At 37.3% G+C, this 18,737-nt stretch overlaps 2 protein-coding genes across 2 annotated transcripts in view; both read right to left on the bottom strand.

Moving 5' to 3' along the window:
• LOC142349475 (uncharacterized) overlaps window positions 1–18,737 on the bottom strand; it is a 477,119-nt gene that overhangs the window by 65,200 nt on the left and 393,182 nt on the right. Inside the window, exons 2-3 of the mRNA XM_075401061.1 lie at window positions 9,088–9,378; window positions 2,006–2,260 (exon numbers count right to left, since the gene is read on the bottom strand). Coding sequence (XP_075257176.1) covers window positions 2,006–2,260; window positions 9,088–9,369 — 537 coding nt within the window. The 5' untranslated portion in view covers window positions 9,370–9,378. The remainder of the gene's footprint in view (window positions 1–2,005; window positions 2,261–9,087; window positions 9,379–18,737) is intronic.
• Window positions 12,365–18,737, bottom strand: part of LOC142349478 (uncharacterized) — a 254,211-nt gene continuing 247,838 nt past the window's right edge. Inside the window, exon 3 of the mRNA XM_075401064.1 lies at window positions 12,365–13,048. Within this exon, the coding sequence (XP_075257179.1) occupies window positions 12,677–13,048 (372 nt within the window). The 3' untranslated portion in view covers window positions 12,365–12,676. The remainder of the gene's footprint in view (window positions 13,049–18,737) is intronic.

Below are 18,737 nucleotides of genomic sequence, written 5' to 3'. Positions count from 1 at the left end.
ATTCAATACTTGATAATCGTCAGGCAAAAGTTTTGATGATGTTTGTTGTAATGCGTAGAGGAAAGTTGATGCTGGAATGTCGGTGTTCCTTCCATTAATCAGGATTTTACCTTCAAAGTCCAGTGAAATGTTGCGTGATCCGTTTATTTTCTTCAAAATTATTTTTGCTTTTCCAAATTTGTCTTTATCGAGAAAATCTATATCATCGATCACACTCTGACTGACTTCATCAAACTCTTTCCGTTTAGTGTTGTCTGGGATACTTTGTTGCTTTTCTTCGTCATCCGAAACCATGACGTCATCTGTCTGTTGCTCTGTGTTCTGCTGTATGACCGCTTCTGGTGGCTCTTGTTTCGAAGTTCTCTGTAGAAGCGATAGTTGTTTCGACATGTTTTTTGTTAATGGATTGTTTAATATTTGCGAAACTTGGGGTTGTTCAGTTGTAAACATGTTGCGAGGAATGAGCACAAATTCCTCAGTTGGCATTTTTCTGTAGATATTCTAGACAAGGTCTGGCAATTAGTTGAATCAGAGAATGCCCTCTCGTTGTCTGGAATAATTTACTTCTTCCTAGAGCACTAAAATATTTTTCAGAAAGTTGTCGTAGTTGAGGTTCAAATTGTTGTAGTTCTTTCTTGTTGATTGGGACAACACCAGAGAGCACGTTCATTACACAATCGCTTAGGAACCAAATGAATTCAATATCTTGGGCTAGAAAAATTCTCTTGCTTTTCGATTTGGGGTTGCTGTTAACGCACCAACGCTTCAGCATAAGCAAATGTCTCTTTTTCATTCGTAATTGGTGTAATAACAGCTTCCTCCGAAGGAATATAGAATACTGATGGTTCGGGACCATTGAGTTGAGAAGAAAATCGTAAGCCTTGACTTGTTTTAGGATCCAGGTCAATGATCAAATGTCCATAGGGTTGAGCTGTTGCTAATTTGTATGCGTCCTTGAGTAATTGGAGACAGTTTAACTGTTTTCCGAGGTATTCTATTTGTTGAATGTCACGCAATGATTTGAATAAAACTATATGAGTTGTGTTTAGATCAATTGTCCGCGACCATTTACTCTGTTGGAATAAGTTGTGTTTGACGTAGATCACATGAAGTTTTCTGTGTCTTCCTGACGTTGCTATCTTCACAAACTCTTTGTCGTTAAAGATTTCCTCGCATGAGTCATCATAAACGAGCAGACAGTCCGAAAGCTTTTTCGTTATATCCAATCCGGAATACTTGATGAACTCAATGTGCGGTATTTTTTGTTGCATAGCTGTAAATATGTCCTGGAACTCTTTATAGAAGTAATAAATTTTGGGAAATGCTGGGTAGAAGGACCTACCTTGCAGCATGCTGAATATGAGGTCAGTTTTCCCAGAACCACTTGGGCCTACAACCGCCATGAAGATCCTATCGTTTGTGAGAATGAATTTATTCATAATTTAGGATTTGGTAAGATATAACCAACTAGACTCGAAAGCAGTGCAATCCAAATTGATTTCTCTTCGCAACTCTCCGATATCAAGAATAGCATGGCAAAACAGAGACTAATCATGAGCACGATAATACTCACTTGAACGAAAAATATAATCTCTGATCGAGGGACTACGGTATTGGAACAGCAACGCCATGGAGGTCTCTCTCGGTTTCCATCATCAAAAATCAAGTTTGTAATACCCCCATCAATTTCGTCTCTCGTAACTCGGGTACTCATTGAAACAGTTTTATCGATTTTTACTTAACGTCTGTTTTCTGGAACTGTAATTTGAAAAATGATCTTGCTAGACAATTTTTCCAAACTCATGTTCTGATTTTGTCTTCATATATTGTCCCATCGCGCCCAAGGGCTTTTCTGAAGAAATTTATTGGCGAAATGTAGAGATTTAGAGGGGGTCGTTTTTTTACCGTGCGTGACCCCCCCCCCCCCCCCCCCCCCCCCCCGTGGTGTGCTACTAGTCATTTACTTATACTACTTACCCGTGAAACTAATCACTGTAAAACTTACCGAAAGAGTGCTGGCTCGCTTCGATGGAGGAACTGCCGCTTTCCTAGCCGAGCAACTGCGGGTCCTCTTTCTGGTCTGGGTCGGAACAGGTTTCTGTACAACATTGCCATCTACTGTTGTAGTTGAACCAAGCGGTTCCTTCTTAATAGGAGCAGCAGCAGTTGTTGACTGTCCTTCATTGAGCGATTTCTTCAGTTCTTCATTCGGCACTTTCTGATTCTTCAACCCCAATTTCTGAAGTGGCTGTTTCGACTTCTGAAAAACAAACAAATTGCTTCGAAGTAGTTCGATGACCAAGAAAACCAGAATAGGCTCATTCTACTTTCCATTAACACAGCATACCGATAAACAACATATTCAGGACGAACTGATCTCAGAGGTCTCATTGGGCTTACGCTAGGACAACAGATCAAAAGAGAAAACTGGGACAGTATAATGAAAATTAGATTATTTAAGTTGCGCATTGGCCAATCAGCGACTATTCGGCCGTTAAAATATGTTTGGTTGCGATAGATTCATTTCAAGTTCCATGGGCCGCTGAGACAGGACTCGGGAGGCAAATATGTTCGACCGTTAAAATATGTTTGGTTGCGAAAGATTCATTTCAAGTTCGATGGTCCGCTGAGACAGGACTCGGGAGGCAAATATGTTCGACCGTTAAAATATGTTTGGTTGCGAAAGATTCATTTCAAGTTCGATGGGCCGCTGAGTCGGGAGGCAAATATGTTCGACCGTTAAAATATGTTTGGTTGCGAATAATTCATTTCAAGTTCGATGGGCCACTGAGGCATGACTAGGGAGGCAAATATGTTCGAACGTTAAAATATGTTTGGTTGCGAAAGATTCATTTCATGTTCCATGGGCCACTGAGGCATGACTCGGGAGGCAAGGCCAAATGACTAGTCTCAAGTGTAAGCTTGCAAATAGCGCTTAATTACAGCCAATAAGAACAAAATGTATTTCCGATCTACAGCCACACTTTTTCGGCTTTCGATCCCCTGTCCTGTCACCCTTCAGGCTCGGCTCACTGCGCTGGTTCATATTCTTATGTTGCCAAATTGTGGTGAAAAGAAAGTAACAACTGAAGTTTTTTGATACCATTAAGCTGAATTTAGAAACTAAAATTGCTTTTGGCGCACTTTGATTCAACTTTCTGTAGTTAGCTACCTTACTTGGTATGTATTAATGGATTGGTCAACAAAAAAATGGCCGGCATCACATATTATGGCCGGCATCACAAAATGGCCGGCATATAATATTTTCCAATGACTAATTGCATCCACCTAAATGAAATATGACACAAACAACTAATTTTTCAAATAAAAACGTATCAAAGTCCAGGCATCAGAGCTCAAAATATTTTTAAGTGAAGCAGTTTTTGAATCAAAGCTAATATAAGAAATGAATTTAGAGTCCCTGCTTGTTTCGTTTCCTTGTTTTTTGCTCTCGAAGAAAGTAGTCATTATTTGGGCGCTGTTGATTTACTTGATAAAAATTTTGCTTGTGATTGGTACTGATTTGATTTTTTATGTTATCTCACGCTTCAGGCCTTAGGTCAAGCGTGAAAAACACAAAAATCAAATCAGTATCGATCACACGCAAAATTGTCATCAAAAGTAAATCAACAGCGCCCAAATAATTGTTACTTTATTCGAGAGCAAAAAGCAAGGGAACAAAACAAGCGGGGACTCTAAAATACATTTCTTAAATGAGCATCGAATAACTGCTTGCTTTAAGCATATTTTTGAGCTCTGATGCCAAATGTTCTCGGCACTGATACACTCAAAATCTTTGTTGCTTTGATATTCCATTAGCTTGCAGAGAACTGCCGAGTCGGAACCAACAAGTGAAGTCTTTTCACATTATTTTCCCTGATGATAAAACGGAGCTTGTGGAGTGTAGTGACACTTGGCCGGAGAATATAATCTTGCGCAGGTATTTCCTGAACGATTAGGCAAGAGTCTGGTTGAAGAATGTGAATTCTGAGCAGCAAGTAACTACAAATTGACTAAATAGATACTCGGTCAAGGGCTTTCATTGGAATGCCAGGTCCAAATGCAACAAGTTTGAGCTTTTACGCCAATATTTGATGCTGAATAAATTTGCGTTCTTGGCTATCACTGAAACCTGCATATCAGAAACAACGAAGCACTGTTTTGATTTGATAGCTGGCCGTAAATATTCTTTGTTTCACGTCTTTCGTACAAACTCACGTGGTGGTGGAATTACTCTTTTCCTGAAAAACAAATTCAAAGCGAAAGTTAATAATTCGTCATTTTCTCCGCATTTCGAATTTCTATCTCTTGGAATAACGTTCTATCGAAAAACGTTTCTTATCATTGTTTATCGACCTCCTCCTGGATCAATAACTTCTTTTTTCGAACAGTTTTCCTACCAAGTTTCCAAGTATCTACCTCAATATTTTAATTGTTTTATCTTAGGTGACTTCAATATCCCGTTGGACAAGAACGGTTCAATTCAGCTGAAATTCAACTCTCTCCTTGAAGAATTTGGTTTATTCTGCGGTCCTAGCGAAGCAACGTCAGTAAATGGCAACATACTGGATCTAGTTATAACGAACAGAGAAATTTCAGTTGACATAGTTCTTGACAAAAGCCTGCCCTCGGATCACTTTGCTCTATTATTCGACTTTGAAATTGAACGACCTGTGAAAGAGACAAAGAACAGGATGGGTTATCCTTGGAAATCTGTCAACGATTATGAATACGCTGAGATTTTTAATAATGTTTCATAGTGCCCTCTCTGGAATTAATGGTAATAACTCTGCAGAAAATATCGATGGAGTATTTGATGTTGTTCACACTACGCTCGCCACCGCTGGGGATCAAATTGATCCTTTTAAACGTTTTCCAGTGAACTCCGATCGCCCTCGCTATTTTGATTCTGATTGTGTCAAAGCCAAGCGCCGAAAAAGAAAGTTGGACAGAACCTTGAAAAAATATCCATCAACTGGGAATGAAGTTCGTCTTGAGTCTCACCTGTATTTTTACAGAGATCTTCTAAAGGAAAAACGAGATGGGTTTCTTTCACAACGTCTCCAAAATGAATCCAACAAATTGAGATACCTCACTTCGATGAAATGTTCAGAAGAAAAATCAACAAACTCCCCAATGACCAGAATCCCATAGTTTTATCCCGGGACTTCAATGAATTTATACAGCAGAAGGTTACGCGTCTTATTCAGCGTTTTGACAACTCCATCCCATTTTTTGAACCTACATGTCAGCACCATTGGTCTGAATTTTTGTTACTAAGTCAACTGGAAGTTGAAAGAAGCCTTAATCGTGTATCGAATTCTACAGCGCCACATGATGTCTTACCAGCAGTCCTTTTGAAATTTTCAATAAATCGTTTCTCTGATACCTTCACGGAGCTTTTTAACTGTGTACTATCCCACGGGGTTTTCCCGAGTTCCTTGAAGCAGGGAGTTATAGTCCCTTTACACAAGAAAGATGATGAGAACGATCTTGGAAACTACCGACCGGTTACTAACACACTACTACTTTCTAAAGTAATTGAAAGTCATGTACTCTCTCAGATGAAATTATACTTCAATAAGAATGGGTTATGGCCGCGTTTCCAGTCAGCCTATCGCCGGAATCATTCAACGGAATCAAGTATTTTATATTGCCTGGAAAAAGTGTCTGAACTATTAAACAAAAAGAAACCTGCTGTCGTCATATCGCTTGATTTGACCTCTGCATTTGATACAGTGAATCTGGACATTTTATTGATGATCCTCAAAAACAAGTTTGGCTTCGATGGAATAGTTCTCAATTTTTTCGAAAGCTATTTGAAACATAGAAACTCACAAGTCTTCATCGACAATTGTTTATCGGAAAGTTTAATCAGCACTTCTGGTGTCCCGCAAGGGTCTATTTTGGGCCCTTTGTTGTTTTCATTTTTTCTGACACCGCTGTATACTTTGCTGGATGAAATGAATGTTTCATATCAATTTTATGCAGATGAACTGTCAGTTGATATTCGACTATGAACAAGGAAGAGATGAGATCGACAATGTTCCTCAATGTACCATTGGAATGATGAAAAAGTTTAAACTTGTCAACAACCAGAATAAAACTGATATCAATTTCTCAGTAACCGCAAGTCCAGTTTCAAACCTCCTGAAAAGCTTGTCCTATTTGGAACTGAACTACTGATAAAAAGGTCAACAAAGTCTGCCAACAGTGTTATATTCAATTGCGTAAATTTTATGCTGTTAAAAGTGCATTGATATTAAACAACGCAAAGAACTGGTATCGTGCTTCATTTCACCATACTTCGATTATTGCAATATTATATATACTAGACTGGATAAGCAGTTCATTCAAAAACTTCAAAAAGTTCAAAATTCAGCTGTAAAGTTCGTTTTCGGTTTATCAAAGTTCTCGTCTTCGAATTCAGCTCTGAAAAAGTTACACTGGCTTCCCATTAAACAACGGATTATTTTCAAGTTATTATGCGTTAAGTTCAAAGTTGACCGGGCCATCGCTCCTATTTACTTGCAGGAACTTTTCGAAAAAAATGTGAATTCGGCATGCCCTTCCAGACAGAGGCTTTTTAGGCTACCAAATTGTACTTCAGAATCTGCTCGCAGATGTTTCAGCTTCCAAGGAGCCAAGGAATGAAATGATTTGCCTGTGTACATTCGAATGGCAGAAACTCTGGAACAATTCAAAAAGTTGATGAAGACTCACCTTTTATATCAAGCCTTCTGACGATCACCAACCACTCTTGGGTTTGGAAAGAGTGGATAAGCCCTCGCCATCATCATCATCATATTCCATTGAGTTGGATGCAATTAGTCATTACACGGGTTCAAATTTGAAACTGACGAACAATTTTTAAGGGGGTTTACGAGAGAGAGACAATATCAGCTACTTTTTGAAAACGAGGCCGTTTAATTGCCAAATAGAAGTCCCATATCGACATTTTAAAGCAGTATGAAAGATTGAAATGATGAAGTCTCTTATGCAATATTAGACAAACTATTAAAATGTCATTACAAAAAAGAGTCAATTAATTTTCACTAAGTCTTATTAGTAGTGTTATTCATCGCACACGACTCCTTTGATGCCGTTAAAAAGATACGAAACGGACCTTAATTATCAGCAACAAAAGTAATTTGAAGAATCAGATATGTCATTTAAAACGGGGGATTAGATATTGGGCAAAAATTAGCGATTAGGCGAAAGCAATTTTTGCATTATAAATGCGGTGAAAGTTTAGCTTAAGGTTTGCGGAAATTAGGCGAATGCTGAACTAGGTTTGCAGAACTAGGCGAAACACTCAAGAACAGTAACTTCAAAATCTACTCGAAGCTATAGTGGAATCAAGTGACCTTAACAATTGTTGTAAGTTGATATAGCACATGCCAAATATAGCACATGCAATATAAACGGATCTATTCTGTTTCGCCCCCCTAGTGTTTTTTATGACCCCAGTTACAAATTATATGTTGTTATATAGCACGTTAATATGTAAGAAAATAGCACGTGCACCTGGGGGTCATAAAAAAATTTATGCTCACTCAGATGGGGGGGGGGGTCAAAAAATGCATCATTTTTCACCATCGTTGCTACCCTGAAGCAGATTTTGGCAAAGTTATGCTGTAAAGAATGGAGAACGTGCTGGTAACCTATTTATTAATTTAATCTATATGTCTTACAACCATTGGCCGCGGAAAAATTGGAGGAATTTAGGGGGATGATCTTAACCTAAAATGATGCAAAATCCTTCCAATTTTAAAAATTATAAAACCTGATGCAAGTATTTTTATTTAAAAACACTTCATCTGAGGACATATGTTAAAGCCAGTTGACAACGCAATTGCGTCGAGTGGATTTTGGAGTACTGTTCTTTGAGTGTTTAATTAGTATTCGTCTAATTAACTGAGTTAAAAAATTTTCGCATAATCAAGTTTTCGCCTAATGTCCCATGCCCCATTCAAACAGCTGATGAATCAATTAAATTAAAAACTCGCTGTTAACTAGCGCAATAAAGGCGTTACACTTGTAAAGAGCAGAATAAATTAATCTCATTTTTCCTGCTTTGCGGCGTGACAATGTATACCTTCAGACAATGAAAGCAAAGCATAGCCGGAATAATTCCGCAAACTATTCGATGCTTCGTCTTCAAAAAGCATCCTAACACAAGTTAATGCCACCTAAGAACTCAAAAAATCCAACGTAAGATTAAAAATCGAATGCTTAAAATTCAGCAATAACTAGGTTGCGCGTATTCCAATTAGAAGTTGCATTATTGCCATATAGCTCACAAAATTTTATAATTCAATCTTTTTATAATTCATTCACAAATGAAGAACACCTGACTTAGCAGTATATAGATTTTGAAGTACAGCTTCTAAGTGTTATCATCGGTGTTCACCAAATTTCCACATCACACAAAGTTGAAAAAATTCACCAAAGTTGAAAAATCAAAAATTTCTTTCAATGGGAACTCACAACGTGGGAAATTTCACGCCGAGGAACTACTCGCTTCTTCTTTTTTTTCTTTCCTCTTTTACCTACTTTTCTTTCTTTCTTCCCTATCCCTGACAAAACTTACCTTTATGCCCAACAATGTTCAATAACAACTGCAAACACGGCTAGCCAGAAGTAATCAACGACAAGTAATCGCAATCAGGAAAAGCCAGTAAAAACCCTCCACGGTGTTTAAAATGGCTTCGTACCCCAGTAACTGTGTACAGTTTAGAACCAATGTCCCAAATTCAAACTCAAACTCAAAAACTCTTCAAGCTGCTGCTGTAATAAAATTGATTGTTGATGGTTGTACATGAATTTCCTTTGTGTAGTGAGGAACTACTCGCTTTTTCGGCTCTTTTGCTGATCAGGTTAAGATTAACATCGCCACCCAAAACTCACTACCAAAACCCAAAAATGAACTGAGAAAATGATTACAAATGACACATCAACAATCTGAATAAATACCCGATTAGCGTATGTTTACTCTGAGCGGAAGAATTTGGTAGCTATAAAACAAATTGGCAGTGAAAACTTCGCTATCTATTATCGCTCCAATAATAAAATTCAGCAACTCACCGCTGGTCGACTTCTTTGTCCAGTTTTTCCCTTATTCCCATTCACAACGTTAGCTTTCGGAACTGCATTTTCCTTATCTTCCAAATCTTCGTCACCCGTGTGAACAACCCTTTGATTCTCCTTCCCGGCTGCGACGTTTACAGCATTGTTGTTTCTAGTTCGAATGGCTGTGACTTTCAAATTGCTGGTGGAGTTATTGGACCTGCTTCTTGTTTGCACTTGAAGTTGACTACCACTCGTGCTTTTCGTGTTCTCGTTCGCAGCCAATCCCCGTCGCTTCATTTCTAATCTGAAAATGAAAAAAACACTGGATGTTTTATATTGCCGCATAAAATTGCTGATTATTATTGTTGCATCATATAAAGACAAGGGGGGATCGGTACTGTGCGTTGGCACAATGTTCCAACCCGTCAAAAAATCAGAATCTGAAAAGATAGAACTAGTTTGTCAAAGAATCCTATCCTGATTTATGAATTCACCTTATTAATCACAGTATAATTATTCACCTATTATTCACCTTGTATAAAAAAGCACTGGCCGGCCTAGGTCAGAAAAATTGCTGCTGATTCTTTTTCCGGGAAAACAAAACTAGAGTGAGAGTTAACAAAAACTTGAAATTTAAAAAAAAATGAATTCTTTGAAAAAACCATAATTATGGCTTCGAGAATAAAACTAATTTTTGACAAATTTGCCCAATTTTTGATATAATGTGGTCAAAACTTTTCCCAAAAAACAGTTTTTTTCTTTGTAGTGAAACTCCAGACAGACAGCTTTAACTTGATGGACATATGTTAGTCCCTCAAAAAAGTCAAAGTATCAGAACAAAACAGTGTGAGCTAGCGTACATTCTCTCATTTTTTCCAAAAAAAAATGTGCGACCACTTAACTTTCGCAAATTGGGAATTCTAGGTACGATGACAACGATGTCTGTTCGGCTATTCTTCCAGCCACGTTGAAGCAGTTTTGAATATTGCTCCGGCGCTTAAAATAAAAAATCAAGGAATATGTCGAATACATAATTGTCTACTATCCATTTAACATAAGCGGCAGATTGCCTGAAAAAAGCCGCGATAGACGCTTGTAGCATTCCCTGAATTGAAACAACTAAAGAAATCAGATAAGACAGGTCGACCTAGTCCTTTAATAGTCCACAAGACTTTTTGGGTTAGATTCGGACTGTCAATTTTATGACACATACGGTCTATAAAGAAAAAACCCTTAGTTTTTTTCAAAATTGGTATTAAAAATCAAAAACTCGGGGCTAACACTCAAGAATTAGGGCATATAAGTTTGGCACAATTTAGGTGCGCACTATTGATCTTCAACTTGTAAATGTTCAAAAAATTTAAAATTCCGTAAGTGAGTTCAGAAGTCAAATTTTTGAGTGAGGTAAGTCATGCAATTGACCTAAAAGCAGAAATGACGATACGCACGCAAATTTAAACTGCAAAGCAGTAGAAGTCATTGAAAAAAATCAATTCCAAGAAATCAGGTCGTAAGAATCATCGATGGAGAAAACGAATTAAAAAACATAGCAGGATAAGTCCTGAAACACAATCCAAAGAATTGAATGAAAAAGTTAGAAGTACTCTACTTGACCAGCAGATTAATTGAAAAATGCCAGCCAAAACAAACAAGATCATCTCAAAAAGTTCAGAAACTAAATCAATCAAACAAACTAAACAAGAATATACTCATTGCTAAAACTCTCAGCTTTCACCCCAAAGGCAAAATTCGATCCCTTCAAATATAGCTATTTAAAAAATACGTTATAAACCAATTCTTAGCTCTGAAGTCGATCCAGGATTATATCTGCAAGACCTGAAAAAAATTCACTGGCCCTTGAAGATCGATTAACTAAGAAAATGACAAAAACTTTTTAAAAAGGAAATCAATAGCAAAATTTAATAAAATGTTGGTGAAAATTGTGATATTATTATCTTCAGAATCGTTTCTATGTCTCTATAGGCCATCCAGTAACCATTTCCAAGCCTTAAAAAATAGCTGATAATGATCGATAGGCAATAATTTTAAAGATATTCAGTTTTCAAAAAATTGAAATCCGCTTTGTTAAAATGTTAGAACCATTCTATTGCCCCTAGCACCCCTAAAAACATACTATCAAACCCTGCAGGAGGTTACCTGCCTACGGAGGCATGAAAAACTGAATACAAGACTTGAAGTTTTCAAAAAATGCAAATTTTATCAAAAAAATTCTAGAATTCGAGATGTTAAATTGTTCAAAACAATTCCATTGACAATAACAACCAGGCAATAGCTTTTTATCAGACCGTGGAATAGGTTTTCTGGCACTTGATAATGAACAAATATCGAAAAAGGACAAAAAATTTTGGAAAACTTAAAAAATTTTTAGAATTTATCAAAATAATACTTAATTCGAGACATTAAAATGTTGAGAAACATTTCATTGTTACCAGAAAGTTTTCCGTGCCCTATGATAAAACCGTAAAGAAGATTCTCTGGCCCCTGAGGCTTGAAAAACTCAAAAAATGCCAAAAGTTTTCAAAAAAACTTGAAAAAAAATTGAAAAATTATTATGATTTTGCGTTTTTGTAGTACCAAAACTTATAGCTCATAAAATGGTCATAACAATTAAATTTGTCTCGCAAAAGACCTTCATCAACTTTTAAAAACTTCAACATAAGACTAATCAAACAAAAAACAAAAAATCACCCAAAAAAGACATGAAAAATGGCACCATTTTGAGCCCAAAAACTCTTAAAAATGACCTTTCAACCTTAAATTAAGGCCATCTCAGCACCACTCTACGCACTTGAAGGACTACTAAAGCCTACTTTGGGCCTCTAATGAAACTTAATGCCCGCTGGGCTTTACCTTTTTATCCCGTTTTTACCCGAAGATCAAAGTCATTGAAAAAAGTGTGAAAACAAACATCTTAAAACACAGCGCCCCAATACAATTCAAGTTCTTTGAATTGTAAAAAAAAGACACGCTGTCCCCAATAATAGCCGCCATCGCTTCGCGGCTATTAGACAATAATTATATGTTTCTCAAGCAGCATTTAGATTTTCATGTCCCCAATTGTTCTGCAGGTCAAATATCAAATGGTCAACAAAATCACACTGTTACTTTCAATCAATTTCAGACACACTTGTTAATACATCAAACTAGAGATTCCTCATATTAAGAATTTCTTTCGTATAATATTCCTTCTTTGCTCTGCAATAATCAAGGAACCATTCAATCCTCATACTTAGAACTACGCTTAGAGTTGACAGATTCAAATCAAAACAAATCAGATTGTGCACCTTTACTTATTTGGAAAAAAATCAACACAGCTAATGAAATAAGAAAACAAACGTCACAACAATCAAAACACAAATAAATGCGCAAAAATCACTGCTGATATTGAACTTAGTTAAACAATATTTTCAACCATATAATGACAAAAAGTCACTTATTCTAAATATTCTGTTAAACATAGTACTGATCGAGTTTGTTGTTTGCTCTGATAAAATTACGGCTAATCAAACTTGAGCGGCTTCGATATTAGCCCCTCCCTTTCAAATAGTAAAATTATCATCCATAAACCCATCAGAATAAATTGCTAAAATTCGCTTTCGAAATCGACAAATAACTCATCAACGCGCTGTTTCAACACTGATTTCCTCGCGTTAACAAGAGGTGGAAATTTGACCGTCAAACACGTACTGCCCTTCGGAGTCGCAAAGATGTTGACCTCTCTTTTCACCTTTCTCATTGAATTGTTGAAAAGAGGTCGCTTGGGTAATGCTTTCTTCTTGAATATTCCTCTCGTTGAAGACCTTATTGGTCTTTTCTTTGCAGTTGTTGGTGGCTGAAGTAAATTGATTCGATCGATATCAGTATCTAAACTCGGCCTTTCAGCTTTCACGAGAGTATCGGGTGTGTCTTCGTCGTGTTTTTCAATCTCTTCTTTCATATTACTCTGTTTTTGCTCCTGAAACAAAAACGTAACAAAGCCTGACTAACATCGGGCGAATCCCTGGGGTTTAGGGAGGTTTAGCTAAAGGTCAACAGAGCTGTAGAAAAATAGAAAACGCGGCTGCATTATGTGACAAGGTCTCAATGGGGCTGAGAAACTAACACAAACCTCTACAGAATATAAAAACAGAAAGACAAGTCCTGAACTACAATTCAAAGAGTTTTCAGTAAAAAACAAAAAGACTAGACTGAGATTTGGTCATGAATTGATTTGGAAACCCCAACCAGAAAAACTCAATCACTAAAACAGAAGCAAAATTGCCACAAAAAGCACCATCGAGCAAGCAATTTTTTTTTCATTCTACTACTACTACTAGTAGTAGTAGTAGTAGTAGTAGTAGTAGTAGTAGTAGTAGTAGTATATCAGGCTTTAGAGCATTTCAAAGTGTTTCAAAGTCAGTTCATAGGGTTCAGTTTAATTGTGTTCAGGGGATTGCAATTTCCACCTCTGCAGAGTATTCTCCATGTGCATTTATTGTTTTCGGTGAAGGATTTTTCGAAGAATTTGTAGTAGTAAATCCACGGCAACGTTTGCTAGATCTACGGAAAAAGTTGTTGTCGGTTTTTTGAAAAAGGCTTTTCGTAGTTTTGAATTTGCCTCTTGTATCTTGTCGGGTGGCTTCAGGGAGCTTTTCGTGGATATCTAGTGTCATACTCCCCATGATTGCCAAGAGATAAAGTAGGTCGTGTAGTTCAGCGTAAAGACACGGGGGTAGAAATTTAAGGTTGGTCAATCGAACTCTTTAGCTTTCATTTGAGCAGAGAATCCAATTTTTGATCTTTTCTGGATCTAACATGTTTGTCCGGGAAAATCAGAAGAGAAAATTTCAGATGAGAAAGTCAGATGAAAAAATTCAGATGAGAAATCTACTTAAAAAAATTCAGATGAGAAAATAGTATGCCAAATATCCACACGTATTTCGGTCACACCTCCGTTTCGCTGACCAAATGTTATCTACAAAATAATCAAAAAGACAGGCCAAAACATTTAAGAAACCGCTCGATGAAGGAAGAACAGACTAAAAAATGACGAAACATTTCAAGTGTTTTCAACAGAGGAAAAATTCGTGGCCGATTCCAATAGAAATTGAAGGAAATCTTGGGCATTCAAATGACTTGTACAACTTGAAGTTCAAACAGGCCTCAAAAGCAAGAAGGAGAAAAATATGTATAAAAAACATGGAAGAAATACTCTTGTCACTCAGTCCCGGTTCACATCAGCTGAGAAAAGGGTAAAACAAAAGACAGACAGCACTAGAACACAACTTATGGCGAATGTAGATTAGTCAAACTAACAGCCTCCCTTCTTCAACGAAACTCCCATTGAATCTTCAACAATTTCGCGCTGCCTAAGTGTCCTTGAGCCGCGAATGCAGAGGATGGAGCTTCTTGGGAGTGTGAAGCTGAATTTTGTCCTGTGATATGACCTGATGTCAGTGTAGCAATCCTCTTTTCGCGCAGAGAGCTTCGATGCCAGTTGTTTAAGCGCTTTTCACCAACACGATTAATGTTCACGAGCTGTAATTCGTGTTTCAAATAAACTCCGCAACAAAATTGTCGATTAGACTCTTTGATTAGTAAAAAAAAAACGAAGCACCCAAACACAGCTCACCTCAGGGAGACTACAATAATTGCTTCAAAGATCGCTCGATGGAATTTAAACAAAATTGGATATTTTCCGTTTGTGCCCCCCCCCCCCCCGGTTAATGCATGCATATCAATTGCACACACAAGCAAACGTGCCATTTTTACATGAAGATTTACTATGTAATGACACAAGCTCTGTAACTGGGGGTGCATAACGTATTGGGAGTACAATCAGAAGAGGTGTACTCTGATATTTTCCACTTAGACAAAGAATTCCATTGACTCAGAGCATCAAAAATTTCTTCAACGGGGACATTTGGGATCTCTTCTGTTTCGGTCCCCCCTGTTTTTAATGCCCCCCTCCAAAAAAATTGTATTGATATAGCATATTACTATGTAAAAAATAGCACGTACACCTTGGGGCGTAAAGGTTAGTAGTAGTAGTAGTAAAAGACTTAAATTCCAACAAGAGGAATATATAGTAAAAGAAAGACATGACAGTACAAATTAACAAAGCAAAGTAGCAAATTAAGATCTGCAGTCCACACAGCGACATTTAAGACAATATGTACATGGCCGATAGTAGTTAAAAGAAAGAGTTTTGGCTATAAGAAAAATATCTAAATTCTTACAAAAAATATTGAAAGATGACCAAAAGTCAATGATGTTGATAGAAATTTAATAATTGGCGGCGTGGATAGTTCGACTAAGAAAACAGTTGTCAGTTTTGGACTTTTGTTCAACGGTTGTTCAAAAAATGTTTTGACCAATCCTCGGGAACTGAGTGTCGTTCTATTGACATGTAGCTTGATGTCACTCTCCATTGTTCCATGCCAAGTTTTCCATAGTAGAATAAGGTCAGCTCGCGCGAATTGATAGAAATTGGATACAAATTTAGTTTTGAAAGTGTCTCGTTGTAATCCTCAGACCTAATAACCCAGCGCAACACTTTGCGCTGAAACTTTTCTAACACTTTCAAAATACCAGTTGTAAAACACCAAGTTTGGGAGCAGTAAAGTAAGGCAGAAAAAATCATCGTTTGGTACATTTTCTTGCGGAGAATAGAAACTTGAAACGGTATGCTTTTCAAAAAATTAAGTTTTATTACATTTCGCATGTTTCGTCTTAACATGCGTTGTCCAACAGAGATCTTTAGTAACTAGCATTCGCAAATCCATAATCTCTCTAGTGAAAAGAAATTCCGCTTCTCCTAGAAATAAGGGAGACTGGCTGCATTTAAAGTTCATCGCTTTACTTTTCTGGAAGAAATTCCAGTTGATTTTTACTCGACCATTCATCAATAACATTGATGTCACATTGCAGACCGTCGAAACAATCAACGCATAGCAGATTTAGGTCGCCGGCGTGCCAGTAAACATGGGAGTTTGCACATAGTCAACAAGATCGTTCATGTACAAGATAAACAGAAGTGATCCAAGGACACTTCCTTGTGGGACACCAGATGTTACAACGGAGGGCCTAGAAAAACAAGATCCTATACGGACAATTTGGTGTCAATCTTCAAGATAATCCGAAAAAAAGATGAAGAAAAGCTTCGTCAAGCCCAAATGCTGCCAGTTTTGTTAGTAACCTATGATGCGGAACGGAATCAAAAGCCTTTCTGATATCAAAATAGACGGTAGCACAAGCCAAATTTTTGTCAGGATTGTTGTAAAGAACCTCAATATATGAAATAAGTTGAGTAGTTGTGCTGCGTCTCTTCATAAAAGCGTGCTGAGCGTTTGTAGTGGCCTAACTAGTGGATACAAAAAATTGAACATTTTTTCAAAAACAATAGAAAGCTTTGGAAGCAAGCTGATAAGACGATAGTTTTTAACTTCACTTGTTGAACCATTTTTGTAAAGTGGTGTGATATATGACGTTTTCCATTCTTTAGGCCATTCTTAAATGTCCACTATATGTCCTCCATTAAAATATGTCCATTCTTATATGTCCACTAAGCTTGAGAGTAAGCGAGAATAGATCCCCATTTGTTGTCACGTGATGAGGAACATGGCGGATCAAACCAGGATAGACTAATGAATTGTTGAAAAGATCGAAACAAAAACAGGTATATTTTCAAGCAAATGAAATGTCTCTCAAATCTGAAATCTGTGTTCAAATGATTTGCAAAAATTTGGCAAAAAAACGGAAAAGATGCCCGAAACTTCATTACAGGAATTGTGTTACTTCTTGTTATGCTTTTAAAATTCAATTTAACTTCGCGTGAAGTGAAATTGAGGGAAATCTTGGGCATTCAAATGACTTGTACAACTTGAAGTTCAAACAGGCCACAAAAGCAAGGAGAAAAATATGTAAAAAAAAACATGGAAGAAATACCCTTGTCACTCAGTCCCGCTCCACCTCAGAAAACTGTCGAATTTCCTAAAAATGATAAGAGGCGTCAAAATCCCAGGAAAATTGTCAGAAAACGCCGATAACTACCCACAGTCCAAAAGCCTATAATAACCACTTGAAAATCTATAATGCTACGAAGTGGTTCAGTTTCGCTAAAGGAAACGAGCTGAAAAAGTGCTTTGAAAAGGCCGCGCGAGAAACAAATCTCTTGCTTAGAGAAAATTTCTCAAACTTCTCGCAGTCACTCTATCTCTCAAAAATGCGGCGTCAACGGAAACTCTCCCTATTTCCGTCTTCGTAAAGCAATTCGTATTGTTCAAATCTATCAATAAAATGAAAATCGTATACAAACATCAGCTGAGAAAAGGGTAAAACAAAAGACAGACAGCACTAGAACACAATACACTTATGGCGAATGTAGATTAGTCAAATTAACAACATCCCTTCTTCAACGAAACTCCTATTGAAGCATCAACAATTTCGCGCTGCCTAAGTGTCCTTGAGCCGCGAATGCAGAGGATGGAGCTCCTTGGGAGTGCGAAGCTGAATTTTTTCCTGTGATATGACCTGATGTCAGTGTAGCTATCCTCTTTTCGCGCAGAGAGCTTCGATGCCAGTTGTTAAAGCGCTTTTCACCAAAACGATTAATGTTCACGAGCTGTATTTCGTGTTTCAAATAAACTCCGCAACAAAATTGTCGATTAAACTCTTTGATTAGTAAAAAAAACGAAGCACCCAAACACAGCTCACCTCAGGGAGACTACAATAATTGCTTCAATTATCGCTCGATGGAATTTAAACAAAATTCGATTTTTTTCCGTTTGTGCCCCCCTCCCCCCGGTTAGTGGGTGCATATCAATTGCACACACAAGCAAACGTGCCATTTTTACATAAAAATTTACTATGTAATGACATAAGCTCTGTAACTGCGGGTGCATAACGTATAGGGAGTACAATCAGAAGAGATGTACTCTCTGATATTTTCCACTTAGACAAAGAATTCCATTGACTCAGAGCATCGAAAATTTCTTCAACGGGGACATTTGGGATCTCTTCTGTTTCGGTCCCCCCTGTTTTTAATGCCCCCCTCCAAAAAAATTGTATTGATATAGCATATTACTATGTAAAAAATAGCACGTACGCCTTGGGGCATAAAGGTTAGTAGTAGTAGTAGTATTAAAAGACTTAAATTCCAACAAGGGGAATACAAAGTAAAAGAAAGACATGACAGTAAAAATTAACAAAGCAAAGTAGCAAATTAAGATCTGCGGTCCATACAGCGACATTTAAGACAATATGTACATGGCCGATAGTAGTTAAAAGAAAGAGTTTTGGCTATAAGAAAAATATTTAAATTCTTACAAAAAATATTGAAAGATGACCAAAAGTCAATGACGTTGATATAAATTTAGTAGTTGGCGGCGTGAAAAAATCGACTAAGAAAACAGTTGTCAGTTTTGAACTTTTGTTCAACGGTTGTTCAAAAATTGTTTTGACCGATCCCCGGGAACTGAGTGTCGTTCTATTGACATGTAGCTTGATGTCACTCTCCATTGTTCCATGCCAAGTTTTCCATAGTAAAATAAGGTCAGCTCGCGCGATTTGATAGCAAATTGGATACAAATTTAGTTTTGAAAGTCTCGTTGTAATCCTCAGACCTAATAACCCGGCGCAACACTTTGCGCTGAAACTTTTCTAAC

Source organism: Convolutriloba macropyga, chromosome 11 (assembly GCF_964194025.1).
Source record: "Convolutriloba macropyga chromosome 11, txConMacr16.3, whole genome shotgun sequence".
NCBI classification, from domain to species: Eukaryota; Metazoa; Xenacoelomorpha; order Acoela; family Convolutidae; genus Convolutriloba; species Convolutriloba macropyga.
The sequence above is the reverse complement of the archived record's forward strand: the minus strand, read 5'-3'. Positions and strand labels throughout refer to the sequence as shown.